Source organism: Melospiza melodia, assembly GCF_035770615.1.
Source record: "Melospiza melodia melodia isolate bMelMel2 chromosome 17 unlocalized genomic scaffold, bMelMel2.pri SUPER_17_unloc_1, whole genome shotgun sequence".
NCBI classification, from domain to species: domain Eukaryota; kingdom Metazoa; phylum Chordata; class Aves; order Passeriformes; family Passerellidae; genus Melospiza; species Melospiza melodia.
Window position 1 is genome coordinate 1,200,154 of NW_026948502.1, and position 22,405 is coordinate 1,222,558.

The window sequence follows — 22,405 nt, forward strand, 5'->3', positions numbered from 1 at the left end:
TTGGCTTTGGTGTCCTTGAAGGGAGGGACATGTGGGGGGAGTGGGGACATCAAGGGGACATGGGGACATCAAGGGGACATGGGGACATGGCAAGGGACATGGGGACATGGGGACATGGTAAGGGACATGGGGACATGGTAGGGGACATGGGGACATCAGAGAGGACATGGGGACATCAGATGGGGCATGGGGACATCAGAGGGGGCATGGGGACATCAGAGGGGACATGGGGACATCAAGGGGACATGGGGACATGGTAAGGGACATGGGGACATGGTAGGGGACATGGGGACATCAGAGAGGACAGGGGGACATCAGAGAGGACATGGGGACATCAGAGAGGACATGGGGACATCAGAGGGGGCATGGGGACCTGGTAGGAGACAGGGGGACACCACAGGGGACATAGGGACACGACCGGGGTCATGGGGACACCAGAGGGGGCACGGGGACACCAGAGAGGACATGGGGACATCAGAGAGGACATGGGGACATCAGAAAGGACAGGGGGACACCAGAGGGGACATGGGGACACCAGAGGGGGCATGGGGACATCAGAGGGCACATGGGGACATCAGAGAGGACATGGGGACATCAGAGGGGACATGGGGACACCAGAGGGCACATGGGGACATCAGAGGGGACATGGGGACATCAGATGGGTCATGGGGACATCAGAGAGGACATGGGGACACCAGAGGGGACATGGGGACACCAGAGGAGACATGGGGACATCAGAGGGGGCATGGGGACACCAGAGGGGACATGGGGACATCAGAGGGGACAGGGGGACACCAGAGAGGACATGGGGACATCAGAGGGGACAGGGGGACACCAGAGAGGACAGGGGGACATCAGAGGGGACATGGGGACATCAGAAAGGACAGGGGGACACCAGAGAGGACATGGGGACACCAGAGAGGACATGGGGACATCAGAAAGGACAGGGGGACATCAGAGGGGACATGGGGACACCAGAGGGGACATGGGGACACCAGAGGGGGCATGGGGACACCAGAGAGGACATGGGGACATCAGAAAGGACAGGGGGACACCAGAGGGGACATGGGGACATCAGAGGGGGCATGGGGACATCAGAGGGGGCAGGGGGACACCAGAGAGGACATGGGGACATCAGAGACAATATGGGGACACCAGAGGGGACATGGGGACACCAGAGGGGGCACAGGGACACCATACCAGTCAAGGACCCCAAACTCTGCATGCCAAACCCCACACCCAAACTCTGCACCCCAAATTTCCCACCCCAAACCCTGCACCCCAAGTTCTGCACCCCAAACCCTGCACCCCACACTCGGCACCCCAAACTCTGCACCTCCAAACCCCACACTGAACTGCACACCCCAAATTCTGCACCCCACATTTCTGCACCCCACATTTCCCACCCCAAATTTCACATCCCAAACCCCGCACCCCAAATTTTGCACCCTAAACTCTGAACCTACATTTCCCACCCCAAATTTCACATCCCAAACCCCGCACCCCAAATTCTGCACCCCACATTTCACACCCCAAGTTCTGCACCCCAAACTCTGCACCCCACACTCGGCACCCCAAACTCTGCACCTCCAAACCCCACACTGAACTGCACACCCCGAATTTTGCACCCCAAACTCTGCACCCCACATTTCCCACCCTGAACCCTGCACCCCACATTTGTCACCCCAAATTTTGCACCCCAAACCCCGCACCCCAAATTCTGTGCCGCACATTTCACACCCCAAGTTCTGCACCCCAAACTCTGCACCCCACACTCGGCACCCCAAACTCTGAACCCACATTTCCCACCCTGAACACTGCGCCCCACATTTGTCACCCCAGATTTTGCACCCCGAACCCTGCACCCGATACTTGGCACCCCCAAATTCTGCACCCCAAATTTCACACCCCAAACCCCGCACCCCAAATTTTGCACCCCAAACTCTGCACCCCACATTTCACACCCCAAATCTCACACCCCAATCCCCGCACCCCAAACCCTGCACCCGATAGTTGGCTCCCCCAAATTTTGCACCCCACATTTCCCACCCCAAATTTCACACCCCAAACCCTGCACCCCAAATTTTGCACCCTAAACTCTGAACCCACATTTCACACCCCAAATTTCACACCCCAAACCCCGCACCCCAAATTTCCCACCCCAAATTTCACACCCCACATTTCACACCCCAAATTTTGCACCCCAATCCCCACACCCCACAATTCTGCACCCCACATTCCACACCCCAAATTTCACACCCCAAACCCCGCACCCCAAATTTTGCACCCCACAATTCACACCCCAAATTTCACACCCCAAGGCCCGCACCCCAAATTTTGCACCCTAAACTCTGAACCCACATTTCCCACCCCAAATCCCACACCCCAAATTTTGCACCCCACATTTCTGCACCTCACATTTCACACCCCAAACCCCGCACCCCAAACCTCGCACCCCACATTTCACACCCCAAATTTCACACCCCAAACCCCGCACCCCTCATTTCCCACCCCAAATTTTGCACCCCCAGCCCTGCACCTGGGGCAGTTTTGGGGGGGTCTCTGGGGCATTTCTGCGCTCCTGCCCTCACCTGCTCCTGCCTCCACCTTGGCGCAGGAGCGACACAGGTGTGTCCAGGTGTGCCCCAGGTGTGACCAGGTGTGTAATGGGTGTGCCCAGGTGTGCCCAGGTGTGTCCAGGTGTGCCCAGGTGTACCCCAGGTGTGTAATGGGTGTGCCCAGGTGTGTCCAGGTGTGTCCAGGTGCGCCCAGGTGTACCCCAGGTGTGTAATGGGTGCACCCAGGTGTGCCCAAGTGTGCCCCAGGTGTGACCAGCTGTGACCAGGTGTGCTCAGTTGTACCCCAGGTGTGCCCCAGGTGTGCCCCAGGTGTGTAATGGGTGCGCCCAGGTGTGTCCAGGTGTGCCCCAGGTGTGACCAGATGTGCTCAGTTGTACCCCAGGTGTGTCCAGGTGTGCCCCAGGTGTGACCAGATGTGCTCAGTTGTACCCCAGGTGTGCCCAGGTGTACCCCAGGTGTGCCAGGTGTGTAATGGGTGCGCCCAGGTGTGCCCAGGTGTACCCCAGGTGTGTCTCAGACGTCCCCAGGTGTGCCCAAAGTGTGTCCAAGATGTGCCAGGTGTGCCCAGGTGTACCCCGGGTGTGTAATGGGTGTGCCCATGTGTGGCCCAGGTGTGTCTGAGATGTCACAGGTGTGCCCAGGTGTGCCTGGTGTGTCCCAGGTACTCCTCAGGTGTGTCCAGGTGTGCCCCAGGTGTGCCCAGGTGTGCTCAGGTGTGTCCCAGGTGTGTAGCTGTATCCAGGTGTACCCCAGATGTGCCCGAGATGTCCCAGGTGTGCCCAGGTGTGTCCCAGGTGTGCCCAGGTTTGTAATGGGTGTGTCCAGGTGCCCCCAGGTATGCCCAGGTGTGTCCCCAGGTGTGTCCAGGTGCCCCCAGGTGTGTCCCAGGTGTGCTCAGGTGTGTGATGAGATGTCCCAGGTGTGTCCCAATGTCCCAGTGTCCCCAGGTGTGTCCAGGTGTGTCTGAGATGTCTCAGGTGTGCCCCAGGTGTATCCCAGGTATTCCCAGGTGTGCCCCAAGTGTGTCATAGATGTTCCAGGTGTGTCCAAGATATGCCCAGGTGTGTCCCAGGTGTGTCCAGGTGCCCCCAGGTGTGCCCCAAGTGTGCTCAGGGGTGTAATGAGATGTCCCAGGTGTGTCCCAGGTGTGTAATGAGATGTCCCAGGTGTGTCCCCAGGTGTATCCAGGTGCACCCCAGGTGTATCCCACTTATTCCCAGGTGTACCCCAGGTGTGTCCAAGATGCCCCCAGGTGTGCCCAGGTGTGTGATGAGATGTCCCAGGTGTGTCCCAATGTCCCAGGTGTCCCCAGGTGTGTCCGAGATATGCCCAGGTGAGCCCCAGGTGTATCCCAGGTATTCCCAGGTGTGCCCCAAGTGTGTCATAGATGTTCCAGGTGTGTCCAAGATATGCCCAGGTGTGTCCCAGGTGTGTCCAGGTGCCCCCAGGTGTGCCCCAAGTGTGCTCAGGGGTGTAATGAGATGTCCCAGGTGTGTCCCCAGGTGTGCCCAGGTGTGTAATGAGATGTCCCAGGTGTGTCCCAGATGTCCCAGGTGTGTCCAGGTGCCCCCAGGTGTGCCCCAAGTGTGCCCAGGTGTGTAATGAGATGTCCCAGGTGTGCTCCAGCTGTCCCCAGGTGTGTCTGAGATGGCCCAGGTGTGTCCCAAGTGCCCCCAGGTATGCTCAGGTGTGTGATGAGATGTGCCAGGTGTGTGCCAGGTGTGTCCCGAATGTCCCAGGTGTGTCTGAGATGTCCCAGGTGCCCCCAGCTGTCCCCAGGTGTGCCCAGGTATCCCCAGGTGTGTCCAGGTCTGCTCAGGTGCCCCCAGCTGTCCCCAGGTGTGTCCCCAGGTGTGTCCCAGGTATCCCCAGGTGTCCCCAGGTGTGTCCCCAGGTGCCCCCAGCTGTCCCCAGGTGTGTCCCCAGGTGCCCCCAGCTGTCCCCAGGTGTGCCCACCTGTCCCCAGGTGTGTCCCAGGTGTGTCTGAGATGTCCCCAGCTGTCCCCAGGTGTGTCTGAGATGTCCCAGCTGTCCCCAGGTATCCCCAGCTGTCCCCAGGTGTGTCCCCAGGTGTGTCTGAGATGTCCCAGCTGTCCCCAGGTGTGTCCCCAGGTGTCCCCCAGCTGTGTCCCAGGTGTGTCCCACCTGTCCCCAGGTGTGTCCCTCCCCTCCCCCACAGCCGTTCCCATTTCTCTGGTTTTTTTTTTTTTGGTTGGTTTTTTTTTTTTTTTTAATCTCCAAATTTTTTTCCACGAAAATACAAAAATATCCCGGGGTGGGGGAGGGGCCAGCAGGTGACAGTGACAGTTTGTGACAGTGACAGGTGACACCAGCAGGTGACACCAGCAGGTGACAGTGACAGTGACAGTGACAGTGACAGGCTCAGGTGGCACCGGGGGGGGTCCCACAATGGGGGGGGCACAAAGGAATTTGGGGGTCCCCGGGTTCAAAGGGGGGGGGGGGCACGGGGAATTTTGGGGTTCGGAATTTGGGGGTCCGCAGGTCCCGGGTGGAGGGGGGGGTGAGGGGGGCACAGGGAAATTTTGGGGGGGCTCCCCAGGGGGGGCTCACGGCACTTTGGGGGGGCTCAGGGCACTTTGGGGGTCCAGCAGATTTTGGGGGGTGGGGGGGGGGTTCCAGCTTTTGGGGGGCTCCCCCCAATTATGGGGATCCCCTTCAATTATGGGGGTCCCCTTCAATTTTGGGGTCCCCTTCAATTATGGGGTCCCCCCAATTATGGGGATCCCCTTCAATTATGAGGGGCCCCAATTATGGGGGTCCCCTCCAATTATGGGGGTCCCCTTCAATTATGGGGGTCCCCTTCAATTATGGGGTCCCCTTCAATTTTGGGGTCCCCCCAATTATGGGGATCCCCTTCAATTATGGGGTCCCCCCAATTATGGGGATCCCCTTCAATTTTGGGGTCCCCTTCAATTATGGGGTCCCCCCAATTATGGGGGTCCCCTTCAATTATGGGGGTCCCCCCAATTATGGGGGTCCCCTTCAATTATGGGGGTCCCCAATCCCTTGGGGGGGTCCCGGGAGGTTTTGGGGAGTCCCCAATCCCACAGGCCCCTGGGGGGTTTTTGGGGTGTCCTGGGATTTTTGGGGTCCCAGTGGATTTTGGGGGTCCCAGGGGTGTCCCAGAGTTTTGGGGTCCCCAATTCTGAGGGGTTTTGGGGGTCTCAATTTGGGGGGAACCCAGGGGTTTTTGGGGTTTCCTGGGGTTTTGGGGTGTCCTGGAGTTTTGGGGTCCCCATCAAGTGGGGCCCCAGTGGTTTTTGGGGTGTCCCAGAGTTTTGGGGTCCCCAATCCTGGGGGATTTTGGGGTCCCCATTCAGGAGGGTCCCGGGATTTTTGGGGTGTCCCAGCAGTTTTTGGGGCGTCCTGGGGAGTTTTGGGGGGTCCTGATTTGTGGGGACCCCAGGGAGTTTTGGGGGTGTCCCGGGGTTTTGGGGTTCCCAATCCCAGGGGATTTTGGGGTCCCCATTCAGGAGGGTCCCAAGGTTTTTGGGGTCCCAGACAGTTTTTGGGGTTTCCCAGGGTTTTGGGTGTTCCGGGATTTTGGGGTGTCCTGGAGTTTTGGGGTCCCCATCGAGAGGGGTCCCAGTGGTTTTTGGGGTGTCCCAGAGTTTTGGGGTCCCCAATCCTGGGGGATTTTGGGGTTCCCCTTTGGAAGGGTCCCGGGATTTTTGGGGTGTCCCAGCGGTTTTTGGGGCATCCCGGGGTTTTGTAGTGTCCTGGGGAGTTTTGGGGGGGTCCTGATTTGGGGGGACCCCAGGGAGTTTTGGGGGTGTCCCGGGGTTTTGGGGTTCCCAATCCCAGGGGATTTTGGGGTCCCCATTCAGGAGGGTCCCAAGGTTTTTGGGGTCCCAGGGAGTTCTGTAGTGTCCTGGGGGTTTTGGGGTGTCCCAGGGTTTTGGGGTCCCCATCAGGAGGTCTCCCAGAGTTTTGGGGTCCCAGTGGTTTTTTGGGGTCCCAGGGACTTTTGCAGTGTCCTGGGGGTTTTGGGGTGTCCCGGGGTTTTGGGGTCCCAGTGCTTTTTGGGGGGTCCCAGTGGTTTTGGGGTCTCCATCATGGAGTGTCCTGGGTTTTTGGGGTGTCCCAGGGAGTTTTGTTGTGTCCCAGGGTTTTGGGGTCCTGGGGTTTGGGGGGTCCCGGGGTTTTTGGGGTCACAGTGGTTTTGGGGTGTCCGGGGGTTTTGGGGTCCCAGCAGTTTTGGGGTCCAGTGGTTTTTGGGGATCCAGTGGTTTTTGGGATCCTGAGGTTTTTGGGGTTTTGTGGTTTTGGGGTCCCCATCAGGGAGTGTCTGGGATTTTGGGGGTCCCAGTGGTTTTGGGGTGTCCCGGGGTTTTGGGGTCCCAGTGATTTTTGGGGATCCCAGGTTTTTGGGGTCCGAGTGCTTTTGGGGGTCCCAGGTTTTGGGGTCCCAGTGCTTTTGTGGTCCCAGGTTTTGGGGTCCCAGTGGTTTTTTGGGGTCCTGGGTTTTGGGCTTCCAGGATTTTGGGGTCCCGTGTTTTGGGGTCCCAATGGTTTTGGGGTCCCGGGGTTTTGGGGTCCCGGGGTTTTGGGGTCCCCATTTGGGGGTGTCTTGGGGTTTTGGGGTCCCAGTGGTTTTTGGGGTCCTGGGTTTTGGGGTTCCAGGATTTTGGGGTCCCACGTGTTGGGGCCCCAGTGGTTTCGGGGGTCCCGGGTTTTGGGGTCCCCATTTGGGGGTGCCTTGGGGTTTTGGGGTCCCGGGTTTTGGGGTTCCAGGATTTTGGGGTCCCGCGTGTTGGGGTCCCAGTGGTTTCGGGGTCCCGGGGTTTTGGGGTCCCCATTTGGGGGTGTCTTGGGGTTTTGGGGTCCCAGGTTTTGGGGTCCCACCCAGGCAGTTTTGGGGGGGGGTCCCACCCAGGCGGTTTTTGGGGTCCCAGTTTTGGGGGGCCCCCATTTTCGGGGCTCTCAGCACCGCCCGGCCTTGGCGTCGCCGATGGCGCCCCCAGACGTCGAACACGAACTCGTCGGGGAAGGCGAAGTCGCCGAGCTGAGCGTCCAGAGCCTCGGCCAGCGCGTCGGGGTCACGGGCGTCGCGGCCCAGCTCCACCATGGTGGCGGCTGCGGGGACAGCGGGGACATCGGGGACACGTTGGGGACATTGGGGGCATTGGGGACACATTGGGGACACATTGGGGACATTGGGGGCATTGGGGGCACATTGGGGACATTGGGGACATTGGGGACATTGGGGACACATTGGGGACATTGGGGACATTGGGGGCATTGGGGACACATTGGGGACATTGGGGACATTGGGGACATTGGGGACACATTGGGGACATTGGGGGCATTGGGGACATTGGGGTCATGGGCGTTGCGGCCCAGCTCCACCATGGTGGCGGCTGCGGGGACAGCGGGGGCATTGGGGACACATTGGGGACATTGGGGACATTGGGGACATTGGGGACACATTGGGGACATTGGGGGCATTGGGGACACATTGGGGACATTGGGGACATTGAGGACATTGGGGACATTGGGGACACATTGGGGACACATTGGGGACATTGGGGACACTGGGGGCATCTGGGACATTGGGGACACATTGGGGACATTGGGGACATCGGGGACATTGGGGTCACGGGCATTGCGCCCCAGCTCCACCATGGTGGCGGCTGCGGGGACAGCGGGGACACGTTGGGGACATTGGGGACATTGGGGGGATAGCGGAGACATTGGGGTCATTGGGGACATTGGGGACATCGGGGACATTGGGGACACACACAGTGTCGGGGACGTTGGGGACTTTGGGGGCATTGGGGACACTGGGGACACATTGGGGTCACGGGTGTCGCGGCCCAGCTCCACCATGGTGGCGGCTGCGGGGACATTGGGGACACATTGGGGACATTGGGGACACTGGGGACACTGGGGACACATTGGGGTCATGGGCGTCGCGGCCCAGCTCCACCATGGTGGCGGCTGCAGGGACAGCGGGGACACATTGGGGACATTGGGGACACTGGGGACATCTGGGACATTGGGGACACATTCGGGACATTGGGGACATCGGGGACATTGGGGTCACGGGCATTGCGCCCCAGCTCCACCATGGTGGCGGCTGCGGGGACAGCGGGGACATCGGGGACATTGGGGACATTGGGGACACATTGAGGACACTGGGGACTTCGGGGACATTGGGGACATCGGGGACATTGGGGTCACAGGCGTCGCGGCCCAGCTCCACCATGGTGGCGGCTGCGGGGACATTGGGGACACATTGGGGACATTGGGGACACTGGGGACATTGGGGACACATTGGGGACATTGGGGACACATTGGGGACATTGGGGACACTGGGGACATTGGGGACACACTGGGGACACTGGGGACACTGGGGGCATTGGGACAGAGATGGAGACATTGGGGGACACTCCAGGGCTCCCAGGGGCTTTTGGGGGGTCCCCGGGATTTTGGGGTCCCTCAGCATTTTGGGGTCTCAGATTTTGGGGTTCCCCCAGATTTTGGGGTGCTCCCCCAACTCAACCCGGGCGGTTTGGGGTGATTGGGGCAGTTTGGGGCGATCCTGGGAGGTTTTTTGGGGTGATCCTGGGAGTTTTTTTGGGGTTCCCCAGGATTTTGGGGTTCCCCAGGATTTTGGGGTTTCAGATTTTTGGGTCCCAGATTTCGGGGAGCTCCCCAGCAGAGCCCGGGGGGTTTGGGGAGATCGGGGCAGTTTTGGGGTGATCCCTGGGTGTTTTTTGGGGTCCCCCAGGATTTTTGGGGGGGTCCTCAGGATTTTGGGGTAATCGCTTGGATTTTGGGGTTCCCCCAGGATTTTGGGGTCCCGGATTTTGGGGTCCCCGTGGATTTTGGGGTGCTCCCCCAGCTCGCTGTCCCGGATGCCCATGGAGCTCCCCAGCAGAACCTGGAGGGTTTGGGGTGATCCCGGGGAGTTTTTGTGGGGTAATCCCTGGGATTTTGGGGTTCCCCAGGATTTTGGGGTTCCCCCAGGATTTTTGGGGGGTCCCCAGGATTTCGGGGTGCTCCCCCAGCTCGCTGTCCCGGATGCCCATGGAGCTCTGCAGCAGAGCCCGGGGGGTTCGGGGTGATCCTGGGGGTTTTTTTTTGGGGTAATCCCTTGGATTTTGGGGTTCCCCCAGGATTTTGGGGTCCCTGTGGATTTTGGGGTGCCCAGATTTTGGGGTGCTCACCCAGCTCGCTGTCCCGGATGCCCATGGAGCTCTGCAGCAGAGCCCGGGGGGTTCGGGGTGATCCTGGGGGTTTTTTTTGGGGTAATCCCCTGGATTTTGGGGTTCCCCCAGGATTTTGGGGTCCCTGTGGATTTTGGGGTCCCAGATTTCGGGGTGCTCACCCAGCTCGCTGTCCCGGATGCCCATGTAGCTCTCCAGCAGATCGTCCACCTTGGCCACCGCGCGCTCCTCGAACGCCGACGGCTGCGGGGATTAGGGGGATTTTGGGGGGTCCCAAAGGGATTTTGGGGGGTCCCAAAGGGGATTTTGGGGATCCCAAAGGGATTTTTGGGGGTCCCAAAGGGATTTTGGGGGGTCCCCAAGGGGATTTTGGGGGTCCCAAAGGGATTTTGGGGGGGTCCCACGTGGATTTTGGGGGTCCCAAAGGGATTTTGTGGGGTCCCACGGGGGTTTTGGGGGTCCCAAAGAGATTTTGGGGGTCCCAAAGGGATTTTTGGGGGTCCCAAAGGGATTCTGGGGGTCCCAAAGGGATTTTGGGGGGGTCCCCAAGGGGATTTTGGGGATCCCAAAGAGATTCTGGGGGTCCCAAAGGGATTTTGGGGGATTTTGGGGGGTCCCCAAGGGGATTTTGGGGATCCCGAGGGTCCCAAGGGGATTTTGGGGGACCCTGGGGTGATTTTTGGGGGTCCCAAGGTGATTTTTGGGGGGTCCCACGGGGATTTTTTGGGGGTCCCAAGGGGATTTTTTGGGGATCCTAAAGGGATTTTTGGGGGTCCCAAGGGGATTTTGGGGGATCCCAAAGGGATTTTGGGGTCCCCAGGACATTTTGGGATTGCGTGGGATATTTTGGGGTCCCCAGTGGATATTTTGGGGGGTCGCAGGCTGGTTCTGGGGTCTCTAGGGGCTGGTTTTGGGGTGATTTTGGGCGGTTTTGGGTCCGTACCTGTTCCTGAAGCGTGGCCTGTTCTGGGGGTGTTTTTGGGGTGTTTTTGGGGTGATTTTGGGGTGTTTTTGGGGTGTTTTTGGGGTGATTTTGGGCGGTTTTGGGTCCATACCTGCTCCTGCAGCGTGGCCTGTTCTGGGGGTGTTTTTGGGGTGTTTTTGGGGTGTTTTTGGGGTGATTTTGGGGTGATTTTGGGCGGTTTTGGGTCCGTACCTGCTCCTGCAGCGTGGCCTGTTCTGGGGGTGTTTTTGGGGTGTTTTTGGGGTGTTTTTGGGCTGATTTTGGGGTGATTTTGGGGTGTTTTTGGGGTGATTTTGGGCGGTTTTGGGTCCGTACCTGCTCCTGCAGCGTGGCCTGTTCTGGGGCTGTTTTTGGGGTGTTTTTGGGGTGTTTCTGGGGTGATTTTGGGGTGATTTTGGGCGGTTTTGGCTCCGTACCTGCTCCTGCAGCGTGGCCTGTTCTGGGGGTGTTTTTGGGGTGTTTTTGGGGTGATTTTGGGCGGTTTTGGGTCCGTACCTGCTCCTGCAGCGTGGCCTGTTCTGGGGGTGTTTTTGGGGTGTTTCTGGGGTGATTTTGGGGTGATTTTGGGCGGTTTTGGGTCCGTACCTGCTCCTGCAGCGTGGCCTGTTCTGGGGCTGTTTTTGGGGTGTTTTTGGGGTGTTTTTGGGCTGATTTTTGGGGTGATTTTGGGCGGTTTTGGGTCCGTACCTGCTCCTGCAGCATGGCCTGTTCTGGGGGTGTTTTTGGGGTGTTTCTGGGGTGATTTTGGGGTGATTTTGGGCGGTTTTGGCTCCGTACCTGCTCCTGCAGCGTGGCCTGTTCTGGGGTGTTTTTGGGGTGTTTTTGGGGTGATTTTGGGGTGTTTTTGGGGTGATTTTGTGCCATTTTGGGTCCGTACCTGCTCCTGCAGCATGGCCTGTTCTGGGGCTGTTTTTGGGGTGTTTTTGGGGTGTTTCTGGGGTGATTTTGGGGTGATTTTGGGCGGTTTTGGGTCCGTACCTGCTCCTGCAGCGTGGCCTGTTCTGGGGGTGTTTTTGGGGTGTTTTTGGGGTGATTTTGGGTCCGTACCTGCTCCTGCAGCGTGGCCTGTTCTGGGGGTGTTTTTGGGGTGATTTTGGGGTGTTTTTGGGGTGATTTTGGGTCCGTACCTGCTCCTGCAGCGTGGCCTGTTCTGGGGCTGTTTCTGGGGTGATTTTGGGGTGATTTTGGGCGGTTTTGGGTCCGTACCTGCTCCTGCAGCGTGGCCTGTTCTGGGGGTGTTTTTGGGGTGTTTCTGGGGTGATTTTGGGGTGATTTTGGGCGGTTTTGGGTCCGTACCTGCTCCTGCAGCGTGGCCGGGCCCCTCGAGCGCAGCCTCAGCGTCCCCCGGCCCGAGAGCACCTGGGGGGGCCCCCCCCGAGCCGAGACCCCCCCGGAACGGGGCCCGATCCCGTCTGGGGACACACAGGGGTCACAGAGGGGTCACAGAGGGGTCACACAGGGGACACAGAGGGGTCACAGAGGGGACACACAGGGGTCACAGAGGGGTCACACAGGGTCACAGAGGGGTCACAGAGGGGTCACAGAGGGGTCACAGAGGGGACACACAGGGGTCACAGAGGGGTCACAGAGGGGTCACAGAGGGGTCACAGAGGGGACACACAGGGGTCACACAGGGGACACACAGGGGACACAGAGGGGTCACAGAGGGGTCACACAGGGGTCACAGAGGGGTCACACAGGGGTCACACAGGGGACACACAGGGGTCACACAGGGGTCACACAGGGGTCACACAGCGGTCACAGAGGGGTCACACGGGTCACACAGGGGACACAGAGGGGTCACACAGGGGTCACACAGGGGTCACTCAGGGGTCACAGAGGGGTCACAGAGGGGTCACAGAGGGGACACACGGGTACAGAGGGGTCACACAGGGGTCACACAGGGGTCACAGAGGGGTCACACAGGGGACACACAGGGGTCACAGAGGGGTCACACAGGGGTCACAGAGGGGACACACGGGTCACACAGGGGTCACACAGGGGTCACAGAGGGGTCACAGAGGGGACACACAGGGGTCACAGAGGGGTCACAGAGGGGTCACACAGGGGTCACACAGGGGTCACAGAGGGGTCACAGAGGGGTCACACAGCGGTCACACAGGGGTCACAGAGGGGTCACACAGGGTCACAGAGGGGTCACAGAGGGGTCACAGAGGGGTCACACAGGGGACACAGAGGGGACACACAGGGTCACAGAGGGGTCACAGAGGGGTCACACAGGGGTCACAGAGGGGACACACAGGGGTCACAGAGGGGTCACACAGGGTCACAGAGGGGTCACAGAGGGGTCACAGAGGGGACACACAGGGGTCACAGAGGGGTCACAGAGGGTCACAGAGGGGTCACACAGGGGTCACAGAGGGGACACACAGGGGTCACAGAGGGGTCACACAGGGTCACAGAGGGGTCACAGAGGGGTCACAGAGGGGTCACACAGGGGTCACACAGGGTCACAGAGGGGTCACAGAGGGGTCACAGAGGGGACACACAGGGGACACAGAGGGGTCAGACAGGGGACACAGGGGACAGAGAGATCAGAGAGGGGACAGAGGGGACACAGGGGGACAGACGGGGATAGAGGGGACACAAAGGGGACACAGAGGGACAGGGAGGGGACACAGGGGATGGATGGGGACAGAGGGGATGGGGGGGTGAGAGACAGGGCAGCAGGGGACACAGGGGACGGATGGGGACACAGGGGACAGGAAAGGGACACGGGACAGGGAGGGGACACAGGGCCAGAGGGGATGGGGAGGTCAGAGAGGGGCCAGCGGGGGACAGAGGGGACAAGGGGGACACCAGGGGCCCTCCTGGGCTCGGTCAGCCTCAGCCTGAAGGGGTGCCCTCGGGAATCCCAGTTCAATCCCAGCCCATCCCAGTTCAATCCCATTGGTTCCCAGCCCATCCCAGTTCAATCCCATTCATTCCCAGTTCAATCCAGTCCCTCCCAGTCCCTCCCAGTACCCACCCCAGGCTCTCCGTGGCTCCGTCAGCCTCAGCCTGAACTGGTGCCCCCGGGGCAGCTCCTGCTCCATCGATCCCAATCACTCCCATTCATTCCCAGCCAATCCCAGTCCATCCCAGTCCACTCCCATTGATTCCCAGCCCATCCCAGTTCACTCCCAGTCAATCCCAGTCCATCCCAGTTCAATCCCATTCATTCCCAGTTCAATCCCATTGATTCCCAGCCCATCCCAATCCATCCAGTCCCTCCCAGTCCATCCCAGTTCAATCCCATTGGTTCCCAGCCCATCCCAGTTCAATCTCAGTTCAATCCCAGTCCCTCCCAGTTCAATCCCAGTGCTCCCAGTACCCACCCCAGGCTCTCCGTGGCTCGGTCAGCCTGAGTCTGAACTGGTGCCCACGGGGCAGCTCCAGCTCCATCAATCCCAATCACTCCCATTCATTCCCAGTCAATCCCAGCCCATCCCAGTCCATCCAGTTCAATCCCAGTCATTCCCAGTCCCTCCCAGTCCATCCCAGTCCCTCCCAGTACCCACCCCATGCTCTCCGTGGCTCCGTCAGCCTCAGCCTGAACTGGTGCCCCCGGGGCAGCTCCAGCTCCATCGATCCCAATCACTCCCATTCATTCCCAGTCAATCCCAGTTCAATCCCATTCATTCCCAGTCCCTCCCAGTTCATCCCAGTCCATCCCAGTTCAATCCCAGTCCCTCCCAGTCCCTCCCGGTACCCACCCCAGGCTCTCCGTGGCTCCGTCAGCCTCAGCCTGAACTGGTGTCCGCGGGGCAGCTCCTGCAGCAGCCGCGCCACCTCGAAGTGCCGCGTGCCCACCAGGCTGCGCCCGTCCAGCGCCTCCAGCACGTCCCCGACGCCCACCTGGGGCGTGCGCGCCATCACCGAGCCCTCGCGGATCCTCTGCGTGGGGGGAAACACACCTGGGTCACACCTGGGCACACCTGGGCACACTTGGGACACACCTGTACAACCTGTGTGACACCTGTATAACCTGTGTGACCTGTGTAACCCAGCTAACCCGGGTCACACCTGGGGCGTGCGCGCCATCACCGAGCCCTTGCGGATCCGCTGGGGGGGAGAGACACACCTGTGTAACACCTGGGTAACACCTGGGTAACCTGTGTGACCTGTGTAACCCAGCTAACCCGGGTCACACCTGGGGCATGCGCGCCATCACTGAGCCCTCGCGGATCCTCTATGTGGGGGGAGAGACACACCTGGGTCACACCTGAGATACCTGGGACACACCTGTGACACACCTGGGTAACCTGTGTGACCTAGCTAACCCGGGTAACCTGGGTCACACCTGGGCACGCCTGTACAACCTGTGTGACCTGTGTAACCCAGCTAACCCGGGTCACACCTGGGGCGTGCGCGCCATCACCGAGCCCTCACGGATCCTCTGGGGGGGGAAGATGCACCTGGGTTACACCTGAGTTACACCTGAGTTACACCTGGATAACGTGGGGTCTGGGTAACCTGGGTCACACCTGGGGCGTGTGCGCCATCACTGACCCCTCGTGGATACACTGGGGACACAGACACACCTGGGACACACCTGGGGACACCTGGGACACACCTGAGGACACCTGGGTCACACCTGGGGACACCTGGAGACACAGACACACCTGGGGACATCTGGGACACACCTGGGGACACCTGGGTCCCACCTGAGGCCATCTGGGGTCGCCGGTTGTTGGTGACGGTGAGCCCCAGCACCGTCCCACTGCCCCCACGCTGCTGTCCCCAGGCGTGTGTCACCTGTCCCAGGTGTGTCTCACCTGTCCCAGGCGTGTCTCAACTGTCCCAGGTGTGTCTCACCTACCCAGGGGTGTCCCCAGGTGTGTCTCACCTGTCCCAGGCGTGTCTCACCTGTCCCAGGTGTGTCTCACCTATCCCAGGGGTGTCCCCAGGTGTGTCTCACCTGTCCCAGGTGTGTCGTCCCCAGGTGTGTCTCACCTGTCCCAGGTGTGTCTCACCTTGACGAAGGCGTAGCCCATTCTGCTGTTTGTGATGGTGAGCCCCAGCACACACACCCATGTGTGTCCCCAGCTGTCCCCAGGTGTGTCTCACCTGCCCAGGTGTGTCTCACCTGTCCCAGGTGTGTCCCCAGCTGTGTCTCACCTGTCCCTAGGTGTGTCCCCAGGTGTGTCTCACCTTGATGAAGGTGTATCCAGTGCTGTTGTCGGTGATAGCGCCATTGCCCCCACCCATGTGTGTCTCACCTGTCCCAGGTGTGTCCCCATGTGTATCCCACCTGTCCCAGGTGTGTCTCACCTTGATGAAGGCGTATCCGGCCCCGTTATCAGTGATGGTGAGCCCCAGCTCTGTCCCTGTGTGTCCCCATGTGTCCCCAGCTGTCCCAGGTGTGTTCCCAGGTGTGTCCCTCCTGTCCAGGTGTGTCCCCAGGTGTGTCTCACCTTGATGAAGGCGTATCCAGCCCCGTTGTCAGTGATGGTGAGCCCCAGCGCCTCCTCGGATTTCAGCACCTGCACTGTCCCCATGTGTCCCACCTGCCCAGGTGTGTCCCCAGGTGTGTCTCACCTGTCCCAGGTGTGTCTCACCTTGATGAAGGCGTATCCTGCTCCGTTGTCGGTGATGGTGAGCCCCAGCTCTGTCCCTGTGTGTCCCCATGTGTCCCCAGCTGCCCCAGGTGTGTCCCCAGGTGTGTCCCCAGGTGTGTCCCCAGGTGTGTCCCCAGGTGTGTCTCACCTGTCCCAGGTGTGTCTCACCTTGATGAAGGCGTATCCGGCCCCGTTGTCGGTGATGGTGAGCCCCAGCTCTGTCCCTGTGTGTCCCCATGTGTCCCCAGCTGTCCCAGGTGTGTCCCCATGTGTCCCCAGCTGTCCCAGGTGTGTCCCCAGGTGTGTCTCACCTGTCCCAGGTGTGTCCCCATGTGTCCCCAGCTGTCCCAGGTGTGTCCCCAGGTGTGTCTCACCTTGATGAAGGCGTATCCCGCTCCGTTGTCAGTGATGGTGAGCCCCAGCGCCTCCTCGGATTTCAGCACCTGCACTGTCCCTGTGTGTCCCCATGTGTCCCACCTGCCCAGGTGTGTCCCCAGGTGTGTCTCACCTATCCCAGGTGTGTCCCCAGGTGTGTCTCACCTGTCCCAGGTGTGTCTCACCTTGATGAAGGCGTATCCAGCCCCGTTGTCAGTGATGGTGAGCCCCAGCGCCTCCTCGGATTTCAGCACCTCCACGTCCTTCTGGCGCCCGCGCGTGTGCGCGAAGATGAAATCCTCGAGGCCGATCTGCCCGCCCAGGAGCTTCTCCATGTCCACCTGGGGCGTGTTCAGCGTGCAGAACAGCACCTGGGGACAGGTGGGGACACGTGGGGACACTGGGGACACAGAACAGCGCCCGGGACAGCACTTGGGGACACTGGGGACACTGGGGACACTGGGGACACTGGGGACACTGGGGACACTGGGGACAAATGCCCCAGCCCGATCTGCCCGCCCAGGAGCTTCTCCATGTGCACCTGAGGGGTGTTCAGGGGGCAGGACAGCACCTGGGGACAGGTGGGGACACTGGGGACAGGTGGGGACACAGAACAGCGCCCGGGACAGCACCTGGGGACACTGGGGACAGGTGGGGACAAATCCCTCAGTCCAATCTGCCCCCCCAGGAGCTTCTCAATGTGCACCTGAGGGGTGTTCAGGGGGCAGAACAGCACCTGGGGACAGGTGGGGACACTGGGGACACAGGACAGAACATGGGGACAGCACCTGGGGACACTGGGGACATCACCTGGGGACACTGGGGACATCACCTGGGGACACTGGGGACAGGGGACATGGGGACACTGGGGACAGGGGACATGGGGACATGGGCGTGTTCAGCGTGCACAACAGCACCTGGGGGGACAGGGGACAACACCTGGGGACGCCGGTGTGTCCAGTGTGGCATCCCAGTATGTCCCAGTATATCCCAATCCATTCCCAGTATGTCCCAGTCCCTCCCAGTCCATCCCAGTATATCCCAGTATATCCCAATCCATTCCCAGTATGTCCCAGTATATCCCAATCCATTCCCAGTATATCCCAGTCCCTCCCAGTGCATCCCAGTATAACCCAGCCCAATTTCAGGCCATCCCAGTATAACCCAGTACAACCCAGCCTGTCCCAAACCCCTCCCAGAATATCCCAGTCCATCCCAGTATATCTCAGTATGTCTCACCTCGCTGGGGGGGATCCCGAAGGCCTCCCCGATCTTCCCGTACAGCTCCCGCACGTTCCCGAAGCCCTCCCAGTATAACCCAGTATAACCCAATGCATTCCCAGTATAACCCAGTATAACCCAGTATAACCCAGTATAACCCAGTACATCCCAGTATAACCCAGTATAACCCAGTATAACCCAGTATATCCCAGTATATCCCAGTATAACCAAGTACATCCCACTATAACCCAGTCCATTCCCAGTATATCCCAGTATAACCCAGTATATCCCAATGCATTCCCAATGTAACGCAGTACATCCCAGTACATCCCAGTACATCCCAGTACATCCCAGTCCATTCCCAGTATAACCAGTCTCACCTCGCTGGGGGGGATCCCGAAGGCCTCCCCGATTTTCCCGTACAGCTCCCGCACGTTCCCGAAGCCCTCCCAGTATAACCCAGTATAACCCAGTATATCCCAGTATATCCCAGTACATCCCAGTACATCCCAGTATAACCCAGTATATCCCAGTCCATCCCAGTATATCCCAGTATGTCTCACCTCGCTGGGGGGGATCCCGAAGGCCTCCCCGATCTTCCCGTACAGCTCCCGCACGTTCCCGAAGCCCTCCCAGTATAACCCAGTATAACCCAATGCATTCCCAGTATAACCCAGTATAACCCAGTATAACCCAGTATAACCCAGTACATCCCAGTATAACCCAGTATAACCCAGTATAACCCAGTATATCCCAGTATATCCCAGTATAACCAAGTACATCCCACTATAACCCAGTCCATTCCCAGTATATCCCAGTATAACCCAGTATATCCCAATGCATTCCCAATGTAACGCAGTACATCCCAGTACATCCCAGTACATCCCAGTACATCCCAGTCCATCCCAGTATATCCCGTCTCACCTCGCTGGGGGGGATCCCGAAGGCCTCCCCGATTTTCCCGTACAGCTCCCGCACGTTCCCGAAGCCCTCCCAGTATAACCCAGTATATCCCAGTTCGTTCCCAGTATATCCCAGTACATCCCAGTACATCCCAGTATAACCCAGTATATCCCAGTCCATCCCAGTATATCCCAGTCCATCCCAGTATACCCAGTCTCACCTCGCTGGGGGGGATCCCGAAGGCCTCCCTGATCTTCCCGTACAGCTCCCGCACGTTCCCGAAGCCCTCCCAGTATAACCCAGTATAACCCAGTATAACCCAGTATAACCCAATGCATTCCCAGTATATCCCAGTATATCCCAGTACATCCCAGTATATCCCAGTATAACCAGTCTCACCTCACTCGGGGGGATCCCGAAGGCCTCCCCGATTTTCCCGTACAGCTCCCGCACGTTCCCGAAGCCCTCCCAGTATAACCCAGTATAACCCAGTCCATTCCCAGTATAACCCAGTATATCCCAGTCCATCCCAGTATATCCCAGTATGTCTCACCTCACTCGGGGGGATCCCGAAGGCCTCCCCGATCTTCCCGTACAGCTCCCGCACGTTCCCGAAGCCCTCCCAGTATAACCCAGTATAACCCAGTCCATTCCCAGTATAACCCAGTATAACCCAGTCCATCCCAGTATATCCCAGTATACCCAGTCTCACCTCACTCGGGGGGATCCCGAAGGCCTCCCCGATCTTCCCGTACAGCTCCCGCACGTTCCCGAAGCCCTCCCAGTATAACCCAGTATAACCCAGTATAACCCAGTCCATTCCCAGTATAACCCAGTATATCCCAGTACATCCCAGTACATCCCAGTATACCCAGTCTCACCTCACTCGGGGGGATCCCGAAGGCCTCCCCGATCTTCCCGTACAGCTCCCGCACGTTCCCGAACCCCTCCCAGTATAACCCAGTATATCCCAGTCCATTCCCAGTATAACCCAATGCATTCCCAGTATAACCCAGTATATCCCAGTATAACCCAGTATATCCCAGTATATCCCAGTATAACCAAGTACATCCCACTATAACCCAGTCCATTCCCAGTACATCCCAGTATAACCCAGTATATCCCAATGCATTCCCAATGTAACGCAGTACATCCCAGTATATCCCAATACATCCCAGTACATCCCAGTCCATTCCCAGTATAACCAGTCTCACCTCGCTGGGGGGGATCCCGAAGGCCTCCCCGATTTTCCCGTACAGCTCCCGCACGTTCCCGAAGCCCTCCCAGTATAACCCAGTATAACCCAATGCATTCCCAGTATATCCCAGTACATCCCAGTCCATTCCCAGTATATCCCAGTCCATCCCAGTATGTCTCACCTCGCTGGGGGGGATCCCGAAGGCCTCCCCGATCTTCCCGTACAGCTCCCGCACGTTCCCGAAGCCCTCCCAGTATAACCCAGTATAACCCAATGCATTCCCAGTACATCCCAGTCCATTCCCAGTCCATTCCCAGTATATCCCAGTCCATCCCAGTATACCCAGTCTCACCTCACTCGGGGGGATCCCGAAGGCCTCCCCGATCTTCCCGTACAGCTCCCGCACGTTCCCGAAGCCCTCCCAGTATAACCCAGTATATCCCAGTCCATTCCCAGTACATCCCAGTGTATCCCAGTATATCCCAGTATATCCCAGTATACCCAGTCTCACCTCGCTGGGGGGGATCCCGAAGGCCTCCCCGATCTTGCCGTACAGCTCCCGCACGTTCCCGAAGCCCTCCCAGTATAACCCAGTATATCCCAGTCCATCCCAGTATATCCCAGTATGTCTCACCTCACTCGGGGGGATCCCGAAGGCCTCCCCGATCTTCCCGTACAGCTCCCGCACGTTCCCGAACCCCTCCCAGTATAACCCAATGCATTCCCAGTATAACCCAGTATAACCCAATGCATTCCCAGTACATCCCAGTCCATTCCCAGTCCATTCCCAGTATATCCCAGTATATCCCAGTATGTCTCACCTCGCTGGGGGGGATCCCGAAGGCCTCCCCGATCTTCCCGTACAGCTCCCGCACGTTCCCGAAGCCCTCCCAGTATAAACCAGTATAACCCAATGCATTCCCAGTACATCCCAGTATATCCCAGTCCATCCCAGTACATCCCAGTATACCCAGTCTCACCTCACTCGGGGGGATCCCGAAGGCCTCCCCGATCTTCCCGTACAGCTCCCGCACGTTCCCGAAGCCCTCCCAGTATAACCCAGTATAACCCAGTATAACCCAGTATAACCCAATGCATTCCCAGTATATCCTAGTATATCCCAGTACATCCCAATGCATTCCCAGTATATCCCAGTATAACCCAATGCATTCCCAGTATATCCCAGTATATCCCAGTATAACCCAATGCATTCCCAGTATATCCCAGTATAACCCAATGCATTCCCAGTCCATCCCAGTCCATCCCAGTATACCCAGTCTCACCTCGCTGGGGGGGATCCCGAAGGCCTCCCCGATTTTCCCGTACAGCTCCCGCACGTTCCCGAAGCCCTCCCAGTATAACCCAGTATATCCCAGTCCATTCCCAGTATAACCCAGTATATCCCAGTCCATCCCAGTATATCCCAGTATGTCTCACCTCGCTGGGGGGGATCCCGAAGGCCTCCCCGATCTTCCCGTACAGCTCCCGCACGTTCCCGAAGCCCTCCCAGTATAACCCCGTATAACCCAGTATAACCCAGTATAACCCAATGCATTCCCAGTACATCCCAGTATAACCCAATGCATTCCCAGTATATCCCAGTATGTCTCACCTCGCTGGGGGGGATCCCGAAGGCCTCCCCGATCTTCCCGTACAGCTCCCGCACGTTCCCGAAGCCCTCCACGCGCCCGGTGGCGCTGCCGTGCGCCAGCTGCGTGTGGAACACCAGGCGGGGCCGCAGCGGCTGCGGGGGGGGCGCCGCCCCCGGGACCCCCCCCGGGGCCCCCCCGGGCTCCCCCGGGGCCCCCCCGCGCCCCCCGGCCCCCTCCTCGTTCTCCACCAGCGGCGGCGGCTTCTTGCGGCGGCCCAGCCCCAGCGGCATGCCGGGGTTCGGGGGGTCTAGGAGGGGATTTGGGGGGGCTAGGAGTGGGTTTGGGGGGAGATTGGGGGGTCTAGGAGGGGATTTGGGGGGTCTAGGAGGGATTGGGGGGAGATTGGGGGGTCTAGGAGGGATTTGGGGGGTCTAGGAGTGGGTTTGGGGGGAGATTGGGGGGTCTAGGAGGGGATTTGGGGGGTCTAGGAGTGGGTTTGGGGGGAGATTGGGGGGTCTAGGAGGGATTTGGGGGGTCTAGGAGTGGGTTTGGGGGGAGTTTGGGGGGATTTGGGGGGTCTAGGAGTGGGTTTGGGGGGAGTTTGGGGGGAATTGGGGGGTTTAGGAGGGGATTGGGGGGGTTTAGGAGGGGATTTGGGGGGGTGGGTCTAGGAGAGGGTTTGGGGGGTCTAGGAGAGGGTTTGGGGGGTCTAGGAGTGGGTTTGGGGGGAGTTTGGGGGCTTTGGGGGGTCTAGGAGGGGATTTGGGGGGAGTTTGGGGGGATTTGGGGGAGTCTAGGAGTGGGTTTGGGGGGAGTTTG

At 59.4% G+C, this 22,405-nt stretch overlaps 1 protein-coding gene across 1 annotated transcript; it reads right to left on the reverse strand.

Annotated features, from left to right (window-relative positions):
* Positions 1–7,432: 7,432 nt before the first annotated feature.
* LOC134433016 (PDZ domain-containing protein GIPC1-like) lies at positions 7,433–21,876 on the reverse strand. Its single transcript, XM_063181902.1, is given in 7 exon segments — positions 7,433–7,559; positions 7,561–7,676; positions 9,934–10,015; positions 12,033–12,148; positions 14,453–14,633; positions 16,858–17,043; positions 21,607–21,876. Coding segments are annotated over 7 exon segments (987 nt in total). The 3' UTR covers positions 7,433–7,523.
* Positions 21,877–22,405: the final 529 nt, after the last annotated feature.